The sequence below is a fragment of the Xiphophorus couchianus genome, chromosome 7, assembly GCF_001444195.1.
Source record: "Xiphophorus couchianus chromosome 7, X_couchianus-1.0, whole genome shotgun sequence".
Classification (NCBI taxonomy): Eukaryota; Metazoa; Chordata; class Actinopteri; order Cyprinodontiformes; family Poeciliidae; genus Xiphophorus; species Xiphophorus couchianus.
Genome location: NC_040234.1, coordinates 7,866,654 through 7,878,889, shown reverse-complemented (window position 1 = coordinate 7,878,889; position 12,236 = coordinate 7,866,654). Strand labels below are relative to the sequence as shown.

Genomic DNA, 12,236 nt, shown 5'->3' with positions numbered 1-12,236 from the left:
GTTTATGAAGAAATATGGAAAAGAAGAAAACAAACCAAAAACACAATCTAAAGAATCATTGGTGTACTGAACGCTTTTAAAACTGCACAGTGGATGTGAATTATTATTATTACACTTAGCGTTAAATCTATAGCTTTCGTTATGCTTTCAAGCGGAAATCCACATTATAGATGAGTTTTAGTTTGATTGTGTGAGACACGTTACACTTAAGTGAAGGCAGCACAACCGTAACACAAGGCTCTAACCCCGCTCCTGATTGGTCATGATGGGGAAAGAAGCAGCCAGTCAGCCCCATACGACTCTCTCCTTCATCCCCCTTTCCACTCAGATCAGCAGTCTGATAAATACCTTCTCTGGGGGATGCATGTAGTGACCAAATTCAAAGATTCAAAGAAGAGAGGTTGATTCAATTCAGCTTCTCGTAATGTTTAGATCACTGTGAAGAAAAGCGTTTGGTACGGATGGAAACATGGATTCAGACAGAAAACACTGGGGGAGATCGTCCGTCAAACAGTTTCTGAGCTTAACCTCAAACACCAGGACAATAATTCAGAACACACCAGCAAGCAAATGAATGAGTGGTTTAAAATAACAAAACAAAGTGTTTACATGGCCTAGTCAAAGTTGAGACTTAAATTCAATTGAGAGGTCTTGGCAGGATCTTAATCAGGATGTTCAAGCTTTAAAATCAGCTGAATTAAAAACGAGTCTACAAAGCAGCGTGGGCCAAAAATGTATCCACATGAGATAAAGCACTTATTGCCATTTACTTGACGAATGATTGGTGACTGTTATTTTTGCAAACGTTGTGTGACCAGTTATTAATTTAACTAATTCATTTTTCACATAGGATCCAGGTTGGCTTGGACAAGTTTTATCCTGATAAATAAAATACAATTTGAAAACTGCATGTTCAATTTTCTCAGGTTATCTTTGTCTGATATCAAACTTTGACTGATAACCTGGAACATTTAAGTGTAACAAAAAAGCAAAAACTGTCAGGGGGCCAAATACATGTTCACACTCTTTAAGTGTAAATGACTTAATGATAGAAACACATATTATAAGTACTTTCAGTGTCAGAGCTCTAAATTGGAGATCTGGAGCAAACTCAAAAATATAACACGTGACATGAACTGATAATTTTACAAAACTTGTAGGTACTTGGCATGCGAGCTTTTATAAACACTGGATTTCAGCTGGATTTCTTTTTTTATTATTATTTTATTTTTGTTATTTTAGCAGTTTTATAGATACACATACATACATTCAGCTGGATTTCTTAACCTGGATGCACATGTGAAAATCTTTGGAATATGAATTAGTCCATAAATCTTGCATGAAATGATTTAATGTGCATGTCTTCTGAAAAAATGCAAAAAGCAGAAAAGTGGTGTTATTATTCATCGTGACTGCTTAATTATTTTTAAGGATATGTACTTCAAACCCATAAATTCTGGGCTGTTATAATCCAAGTATAAGTGGGTGTTACACACTCTTTTTATTTTTTGCAAGGTCTGAATTTCTTATTAGGATTGTGTGAGCGTACCCAGCGTTGAACTTGTATCAAAGTATGCTTTTTGTGTTGCAGAATATGATGTGGAACTCAGAGTTTGTACCGTTTTGCAGCATCAACTGCAAACCAGCTGCATTAATGAGCTTTAATAACAGGTCAAAGGCTCCCCCAGCACCTGCAGACAGGTGTTATCATTTCACTCAGCAATGCCTCCAGGTTACAACCGGGGACTGCCCCGCTGTGGCTCGAGGATACAGTTGCTCAGAAACCATAAACCTCTCCTCCCACAGTCCAGGGGCAACCCCCTGAAGTAACTGATATCACAGGAGGACAGTCGGTGTTTACCTCCAGCCATGGAAACGGACCCACGCTGGCGTCTTTTCACATGGGATTCAGACACAGTGAAACAGGATTCCGGGCCTATTGTCAACCTCCCCGGTCAATTTTCAAAGCTCCGTAATCTTTAAAGGATTTTGATCACAAAAGGAGAAACGGATGAAAGTCGCAAAGATTGTCAAAATTAATCTTCTTCCTCTTTTGAGTCCACATGCGGTTGCACTCCTTCGAACACACGCGTTTTATGTCGCGTGTTCAAAATCATTTTTCATCTGGCATAACTACTTATCTTCCCGCCTAATATCTTCCGCTTACGCCCACCTCGGTGAGTAGTGCTAAGCAGGAAGAAGACAGCAGGACGGTGAACCAGTTGGCGATAATCTGTTCATGTAATCTTCACATTCCAGTTGCCCTGGATGCTGATCCTTTAATGTTTGAAGGCAGCAACGCATATGGCCTCAACAAATTTCAGGCAAAGCAGGATTTAAGACTTAGGATGCATTAACACTTTCAAGTAAGGAAAATACATTATCTTTACTGCCTCAGGGTTCATGAAGCTCTAAGCCACCGAAGACAGCAACACTTGAAAATGCAATCAGCGGGTTGTAGCTCTAGTGGCTCTTCAGCTGAAGGCCTCCAGAAGATGCACAGTGAATCTGAGCTGTTCAGTCAACTCATGCTATGCATTTAGTTTTGAAACTGGGGTTCCCTCTTTTTTCCTGTCTAGGTTTATGGCTATATATTAATGATTTCTTGATCCTACAGGTCTGACAGTAATCTAGCTGATCTATGGCCTGTGAAACTAATACAAAAATATACTGAACCGCAATTTATTCACAATGTAACAAGGAATTTCTATACAGAGCTAGACCTGGGGAGCTACTGTGTACCAATACATACAAAGAGATTAAAAAAGATTTCTGCTTTCTTATTCAGCTTCTATTTTGTATTTTTTTTAATAAACAGCATGCACATAGCATACAATAATCATTTTCAATATTGGTCTTTAAAAAATACATCTTAACAATTGTTGACATTTACAGACACTCACTTAGGTATTGAGAGATGTCAAGACACATGTTCAGTAACCATTAACAATAAACTTATCAATGTTTTTTTTTTTTTTACTTTGTTTTGTTTGTTTTTGGTAAAAACTGAAACTTGATAATTTTCTGAGAAACAAAAATGGCCATATCTAGGAATACTTTCTTAATTTCATCACTACTTATATCTTCTAGTTTTTTTTAATAACTCTGAAAATATTTATACATTCAGGCAAATTTGTTTGCCTGTATAGACCACTTGTCTTAAAATAAAGATTGGGCACAAAAACATGACGAACGGTTGAATTGAAACGTCACAGTTTAGATGACAGGTGTTTAGCCAATGACAAACACATACAAAAAAACGCTCTAACCAATCATAATGAAGTAGATCTCAAAAGAGGCGGGACTTAACGGTGTCTCTAGCTGTACCTGATTATCGCATAAAAAAAGCCCACAGGAAACTAAAGTTTACTGCCAATGAAACTCACAGAATGAATGGGACCGCTTATTCCAACTTTGACAACCAGGAACATGTTTTGAAACTAGGAGAGACGTTTGAGAAACACCCTAAAAGTGCCTACCACACGGTCCGATGTAAGTGGCGTTTGGACTCAGTAGGTGACATCTACCGTTTACTTTGGCTAGCAAGCAGCACGCTAGTTAGCCTGCAAGCTACACATCCGGAGTTTGTTCTTGGCTTGGACGGTTGCTAGAACAGCCTTCTTGGTGACTTATTGCAGTCGAACGGCTTCCCCTGACTTCTTGAAAAATGATAACCGTTTCAGACTTATGTGTCATTTAGCTTTTAGCTATTAAAAACTATTACTGTTTCACGCTGTCGAAATGGAAGCTAATGTTAGCGCTGCCTCACACTGTACTCTACCGCCACCTTGTGGTAGAGGATTTCCACTACACCATTTGTGGTCGCTCTCATTTTAAACAAACTTTAAAATAACCATCCCTATAAATGTCTTCCTGTTACAATTGTTCAACTAAATATTCTCATTTCTCTCCACAGATGATTTCAAACCAGCTTCCATTGATACAACATGCGAAGGAGAGCTTGAAGTGGGCAAAGGAGAGCAAGTCACTATTACTTTACCGAATTTAGAGGTTAGAAATTACGAAAAGGAGTTTGACTTGGTCAAGGTTTCAGTTCAAAATAATTTATTGGACGTATTTCTTTATTCTTTGGTTATTTATTTATTTCTCTCTTGACCTGTAAGGGTTCAAGTGCTCCAGTCACAGTGTTCAAGGGATCTAAGAGACCGTACATGAAGGAGTGCATCCTCATCGTGAACCATGACACAGGAGAGTACAGGCTCGAAAAACTCAACAGCAACATAGCTGTCAAGAAAACAAGGTAAGCTAAAATAGCTGTGTGTATGTTTAACAACCAGAGCCTTCTTTAGGGATATGTAAAAAGGGAACAATTTTTGTCTGTCTTCACCTGGCTTTCCAGAGCTGAAGGCAGCAGTAAAATTCACTCTCGGCTAGAGCAGCAAACAAGCCGTCTGAGCCAGCAGATGAAGGGAAACGGCAACAATAAAATCTCAACCAGCTCCAAGAGCTCTCCTCCCAAGGGGAAAACGTCTCCAGCGTCTCCAATGGATGACATTGAAAGAGGTGGCGTGCCACACTACTTCAGTGAAAAGTCCACATGCAGAGGAGAGTGTTGCCAAGTCTCCTGGATCTCATTTCCCTCTTTAACTTGCGTCGTGTTTCTGCAGAACTGATGGCGGAAGCGCGCGTCATGGATCAGATGAGCAGCAGCAACAGCTCCTCGAACTCCAACAGCTCATCGTCTTCGAGCAGCGAAGACAGCTCCAGCAGCAGCGACTCAGACGACGAGCGTAACCCTGCGCCGCCGCCTCTGCCTCCCGCCCCGACCAACCAGAGCATGCCTGTGATAAGCTCCGGCACCAATCACGTGACAAGTCTTCACCAGGAGAGCGGAGGAGGCCTCATTATGAACACGCTCAGTAAGTTGCACAGACCACTTCTGAAATTGATCTGCTTTGTGTTTTTGTTGTTGTTTTCAGTCAGTGCAGAGCAGTTCAGTCGTGCACTGATTGGACTTTATTATATTTATCTTTAGAATGCCACTGTGTGGCTCCATTTATCTGTTTGCTATTTAATATACATTTTAAATGAGGGACAAATAAAGGATTGTCATTGTGTTTCAAGATAAATCTGGAGGATATAAAACTTTTTTTTTTTCACACTGGAAGTAAGAATCTGGTCCATGCAAATATTTTCAGCAACACCTTTGTACAATTTCCATCTTTCTGCTAATTTTGCATAATATTTTCTTTAGTGATTGACTACAGCAGCAAGGGAGGCTGAACTGCAACTAACAATTATTTTAGTTATCGATTTATTTTGACGATTAATTGTATAAATTTGGCACATTCTGCAATTTGTTTAACCACTTAACCCATTTTTGACATTATTAAAATGATATTAAGTAGGGAAATAATTCAACCCATTTTCTAAAAGAAGACGAATGCTATTGCTTAAAATGCATCATTGATCATTGATCATTTGTAGTAAAGGATGCATCTAGCTAATAAAATACTTAAAACATCAACATGTGAGAAGCTCAGCTTTCTGCTCGACTTAACATCAGTACAATGTGGGGCAACTTGTTTTTGATTAACCAATTAAAAGTTGGATAGCAAAGGTGCTTAATTGGAAGATTCTAGGTAGAAAAGGCAGACAAAGTTGTTTAGTTTTGTTAGTTTTTTTTATCAGAAGTTCAAAATATATATTTTTTTCTATACAGTTTTGGCTTTATTTCTGCTCTGACTGTTCTTTCTCCAAATGGCCACTTTTCAGCCTACGCTCCAGTTAATGATTAATCAATTACTAAATTAGTTGAGGATTATTTTACTAATCGCTTAATCAGATAAATCGTTTCAGCCCTACGTCAGTTGGGCTCCATCATAAACCTTTTCTCTATTTGCCACATTAACCTCTCCTGTGCTTTAGTGCCTCACTGAGCCGCCAGCTAAACTAAATTTTCCTGCATTAATTCAAACTAGTAGTAGAACGGAACATTGCGTTTTTTTCCCCATCCGTCTGCTTCACAGGGAAAGTACCTCCAACCAGCGCTGTTGTTTTCCTCGTCAGTTAAATAGCGTCTCCCAGTTTTTTCCTCGATGTGCTCAGGATGTTAACAGAGCTTAAAACTTCCAGCTGCCGCTTTTTGTTTGGTCAGGTGAGCAGCTGCAGGGAATGGCTGTGTGTGGTCATGCAGCTAGAAGAAAAGCAACAATTATAGAAAATGTGAATGGGTCCATTTGAATCTTTTTATTTATTTATTTTTAATGGAAGTGAGTTATCTTTGAATAATTTTCTAGCTTCAGTTATACAGTGATATGCATTATTGTCATTATTTTGGCAGTAAACGCAGGGTGGGGTTGAATGGCTAAATAACACTTGACTGTCTAAGAACAAACTGCACCAAAGAGCTTCCAGGAACACTGTGGTTAAATGTTAGCAGTGTTTTAATCTGCAGAACACCGCACTACTTTCTAATATGAGGACGTCGATGATGAAACATTAAAATTGCATAACGTGTGCAGAGTTATATTTCACGTTTGGAATTGACTGCTTCAGATTTATTGCTGTGAAGTGAAGTTTATGAGCTTGTTGACAAATTGTTGTGCGAATTAAACCTCAGGTAAGAAAATGGGTCTGACATGTAGCTGGGTTATAGACGCCCACTGACAGATTCTGTCAAGCAGCTAAGCAGTGCATTCTGGGATTGGTAGTTCTAGCAGGAAAATAAACCTGTATGTTTTTGCTTTCTCTCTCCAGAGAACGACCTCCAGCTGAGTGAATCAGGCAGTGAGAGCGACTGAAGACAAAGTCCAACCTGTCTGCTTTTGTGCCTCCTCCTGTGAAGTGTGACTGTTATTTACATATCCACTGTTCTGTTAGACATGCTGCTTCTCTGCCAACAAGCATAACATTTCATCTCGCTCTGCTCATGTGAAAGTTTGTGTGACGCTTCTTTTCACCGTGACTTGGTGCTGGAAATCAATTTAAATTTTTTTTTTTGTATATATTTCACGCGATGCCTTAACCCCCAGGGTTAAACTGATCAAGGAAACAGAAGGGGCATAATTTGAGAAGCGATTGTGAAACAAGGATCGATGCGGTGTCATCTTAAAACCACCGTCTAGACTTCTGTAATATTGTTCAGCCCAACAACATTACCTACCACTGTTGTGCCTTATGCTTTACACCATCAATTTGTGTTGCATGACTTTATCTGTTGATTTTTAAATTTTTTTTGTATCTTCAGATATTGTACTTTGCTACTGCCTTAAAGCGCTGCGGCTGAGAGTGTTTAAATCCAGTTAATTGTTACTGCATTATCACTCAGTGGACTTAAGTGGCTTTGTCGCTTTAAACCTGCAATACTTGAATCTAGTTATTTATCTTAATTTCTTTTTTCTTCTTTTTGACCGGAAATGAGTTTATTTTATGTTTAGTTTCTTACCCAAGAAATTGGAAATGCAAGTTACAAGCTGTACCGCAGAGACAGAGGTTTATTCTTCACCTGAGTGAGTCTTAAAGAGCTTAATGTGCTTTATTTCCTTGGGAAGTTCTTCAGGACTTCCTGCCTTTTCTTTTCCTCTTCCTTTTTTTTAAAAAATCTTTTGTCATGGCTGAGTTGTCTCGACAAACAGGAATCTGAGAAGTCTTTGGCATCAAAACCATCTGAACACAGTGAGAGGTTGAAGCAGATGTCTTATGAAATGGAAAAGTGAAATGTATATGTAGCATAAAGATCTTTGTCAATATTAAAGATTTTAATTGTTTCTCGAGTGTATTTTCTATTTGTGCTACTAATAACTGTCGAGACATTACTTGTCGTTATCTGCGTGAGGGTTGTAGGCATGAATAAAAGTATACCAAGGTTTTACCTCACAACTTTCCTGCTTTTTGACATCCACAATCGGGATAAAACAAAATGCAGCATAGAAAAAGTTTGATTTTCAGTTTCTTTCCAAAGGGCAAAAATAAAATGCTTATTTTGCTCACTAGTTATTTTTGGTTTTTGACTTGCTGAATGAACGCAAACAAATTTTGGCATCAGGAAATGCTTATTTAAATGTATTTTTTACAGGATTTTAATGTATTTTTTTAAATGTAGGCTGCAGTACTGAAACAATTTAGAATCTTAAAGCAATTTAAGAAAATGATCTTCAAGAACTGCTTTAAAAAAAAATCTGCATTTAGAGTAGGATACGTTTTCATGTGTCATGATTTAAATTTTGAAAGAGACCGGAAAGAGAGGAGGGTTGGATCAGGTCAAAGTTCGCCTATTGACCATGAAACATCAAGGTGCAACAACTTCCACAGGCAAGGTCAGAGCTGCATCAGACTTTCCATGTCTCATTATAGACCAGCCCTGATCACATTCACATGGTCAATTGGTGACGTCATGTAAGCCCCGCCCCACAGCCCAATACCATTACATTGTAATTTCACTCCACTGCGCCCCCTATTCCATCAGCTACATCTCCTCACTACATCAGCCGACCTGCACCAGATTTTGGGTGCGTCGTCAGATGGCGCTGCCGAACGCGTCGATGCGTATCGCCTGGCGGACGGACGCGGGAACTGCGCGAGAGCGTCTGCGGTGGCGCGCGGGCGGCGGTGCCGGAGCTCCCGCGGTCGCCAGGAGGCGCTGAGCTGCGAGGACCGTTCGAGGATGCTTGCAGCTTTAATTTGAATTAAAGCCGCCGTGGTAACACACACACACATATATATATATTTATATATATATATATATACACACACACATATACATGTCATCTAGTGGTAAAAGTAAAAAAAAAAAAAAAAAAGAAACTAGTATGCTCTGGACTTAAGACGGAGTACATGCACACATAATCATGACGTGCTTTGATTAAACTAATTTATCTTCGGTGTAATTCCAGTACCTAAAATTTAACTTCATACCAGGTGAGTCTCTCTCACCTGAGAATGGGCTGATTCTGTATCTTCAAATAATTGGAGAAGATTCATAAGTCTGAAACAGGAACAGGTCTGAAAAATCTGTCTGTGTGCTACTCAAGAGAGAGATTCCTTTGATGCATCAAAGAGTGATGTCATCACTGCTGATGTCACTGTTACCAATGGAACTGGACATTCTAATGGTGCGTTCACATCAAACTCGTTTTGAGCGTCAGGCGAGTCTGGTTTACATTCAAAGTCTATGTGGAGTGTTGGACACCATGGACTTGCTTGACGCGTCAAACGGTTCAAACGGCCGCTAGACGCTCCAAACACACAACATCGGCCCTGGACTTTGAATGTAAACCAGATGCGCCTGACCCTCAAAACGTGTTTGGTGTGAACGCACCACTATATGTCCAGTGTCATATTAGTTCCATCATATTAGGACCAAAGCCTGGTCCTAATATGATGGACTCATTGCTTTGAGTCAAGGGTAACGTTTAGAAGTAAGATGTGTTTAGTTAATGTTAGGGTTAGGAATAGACTAGTATTGTTTAGGGTTAGCGAAAATGTCTGGGTTAGGCAAAATCACAGCTACTAAAATGAAGGAAAATTAATGCAAAGTTCTAATATGGGTCGAAATAGTTTTGACAAATCTGTATAGTATTTTGTTTTCTAAATCATTCTATAAATAATGATGATATAATGTTAGGTTGTATTTCTGTCAATTGCATAGCTGCAGTACACTAGTGGTCTAATGCGTTGAATGTGCTGTGACACATTCAATGCATTAGAAACCAATCAGAACCAAAAATCAAACGTTTGGTTCTGATTGGTTTCTAATGCGTTGAATGTGCTGTGACACATTCAATGCATTAGAAACCAATCAGAACCAAAAATCAAACGTTTGGTTCTGATTGGTTTCTAATGCGTTGAATGTGCTGAGACACATTCAACGCATTAGAAACCAATCAGAACCAAACGTTTGCTTTTTGGTTCTGATTGGTTGTTTCTGGACAGCAGCAGAGTCAGAGGAATTTTCACAGATTCTCTGTCTCATTCACACTTTAGGACAATTTAGATAGATCAATTATTTTTTTAGAAATTCTACCTGCTGCAGTTTTTATATATAGGAAAGTTTTAATTATGTTTATTTTGGTGTTTTTAACTCTGAAATTGATCTTGTGTTTTCTCCATTGATTTTTGAGTTAGGAATATTATTTGCCTGTGTCTGTTTTGATTTCCTAAATTTGTGTAAATCATTGAATTTTCATAAAGCCCAGTGTTGGCAAAACCTGGGTTTGAATAGTTACCTAGGTTAGTGCCACCTGGGTGTGGGTCGGCGTAAAGGTCGAGCCGGGCTTAGACTGGCCTTCAGGCCAACACCAACACGAACGCCCTCCATGCAACCAGTAGAGGTTGGTCGCAAGGACCTCCCTGGTTGATTGGAGGTCCATCTTTCCTCGGACCTCCCTGATTGATAGGAGGTCCCTCTTTCCTCGGACCTCCCTGGTTGATTGGAGGTCCCTCTCTCCTCGGACTTCCCTGGTTGATTGGAGGTCCATCTTTCCTCGGACCTCCCTGGTTGATAGGAGGTCCATCTTTCCTCTGGCCTCCCTGGTTGATAGGAGGTCCCTCTCTCCTCGGACCTCCCTGGTTGATTGGAGGTCCCTCTCTCCTCGGACCTCCCTGGTTGATTGGAGGTCCATCTTTCCTCGGACCTCCCTGGTTGATAGGAGGTCCATCTTTCCTCGGACCTCCCTGATTGATAGGAGGCCCGTCTTTCATCGGACCTCCCTGATTGATAGGAGGTCCATCTTTCCTCGGACCTCTCTGGTTGATTGGAGGTCCGTCTTTCCTCTGACCTCCCTGATTGATTGGAGGTCCATCTTTCCTCTGACCTCCCTGATTGATTGGAGGTCCATCTATCCTCTGACCTCCCTGATTGATAGGAGGTCCCTCTTTCCTCAGACCTCCCTGGTTGATTGGAGGTCCGTCTTTCCTCGGACCACCCTGATTGATTGGAGGTCCCTCTTTCCTCGGACCTCCCTGATTGATTGGAGGTCCCTCTTTCCTCGGACCTCCCTGATTGATAGGAGGCCCGTCTTTCATCGGACCTCTCTGGTTGATTGGAGGTCCATTTTTCCTCAGACCTCCCTGGTTGATTGGAGGCCCGTCTTTCATCGGACCTCTCTGGTTGATTGGAGGTCCATCTTTCTTCAGACCTCCCTGGTTGACTGGAGGTCCATTTTTCCTCGGACCTCCCTGATTGATTGGAGGCCCGTCTTTCTTCAGACCTCCCTGGTAGATTGGAGGTCTGTCTTTCCTTGGTCTCCTCTTTTTGCAGGGGGACCTCTGGTTGGGTGGAGGCTCTAAGATGGTTGTTTTCCAGAGCAAGTTTCAACTTCATCTTCAGGTCTGCAACCTGACCCTGCAATGATTTCACTGTTTCCTCCTGTTCTTTGAATTTGGAAGCTTGCTCAGTGTGACGTTTGAGCTGCTCCTCATATTTTAGTCTCACTTTGTATTCTTCAACCATTACTTCTGTCAGACCTTTGTTGTGGTAGGCATATTTTTCAGCCTCCCTCTTGAAGTAATCCAGCTGTTGAAGAATGTTCTTGTCGGCTGTAACCTTGGAAGAGCAAGAAACCTTTGATCCATCTTCGCGTTTGACTTGCAGGTGACGTTCTTTTTCCAACATTTTTTGCAGTTTTTGAATCTCCTCCCGCTGTGATTTCACTTCAGCCTGACATGCAATCCTTTGGTCTCTTTCCTCATGGAGTTCAAAAATCTTACTCTGCAGTTCTTTTGTAAGATTGTCTACCTGCTTTGTCAGATTGATGACGTGTTGGCTAGTCTCTTCCACGTCTTCCACTAAGGGGGTGATCTCGACGCCAGCAGAGGGAGTTGTTTCCTGCTCGACCTTAAATGATCTTGGACTCTCAAAGTCCCCGGAAGGACTTGGTTCCCCCTGGACCTCTGCTGATTCATCTTCCGGCTCGCTGTCGTCTTCAAAAACAATGATTTCGTCGTAGTCGACTTGGATGTTTCGCTCCATCATTTCGATCCATGAAAGCTTAGCTGGTAAAGCTTCATGTTCACAAGTAATCTGTTGTTGCTTCATGTCTATATTTTGGTAAATTCTTGCTTCTCTGAAAGGCTCGTAATATCTGAAATTGATATCCCGCTCGTTTCGATTAATTTCGAACGTGCTCTGAAGAGTGATCTGTCGCAATAGAACTGAGGAACAGGTCTGAGAAAACGCTGTCTGTGAGCTACATTCAAGAGAGAGATTCCTTTGTGGTATCATAGAGTGATGTCATCACTGCTGATGTCATTGATACCAATGGAACTGAACATTC

General features: G+C 40.7%; 1 protein-coding gene across 1 annotated transcript; it reads left to right on the top strand.

The window, feature by feature from the left end:
* Positions 1-3,287: 3,287 nt before the first annotated feature.
* Positions 3,288-7,730, top strand: eaf2 (ELL associated factor 2). The gene is made up of 6 exons (XM_028024346.1): positions 3,288-3,492; positions 3,917-4,011; positions 4,125-4,261; positions 4,361-4,524; positions 4,629-4,880; positions 6,721-7,730. The coding sequence occupies exons 1-6, from the start codon at positions 3,390-3,392 to the stop codon at positions 6,762-6,764; spliced, it is 795 nt and encodes a 264-aa protein (XP_027880147.1). The 5' UTR covers positions 3,288-3,389; the 3' UTR covers positions 6,765-7,730.
* The last annotated feature ends 4,506 nt before the right edge of the window (positions 7,731-12,236 follow it).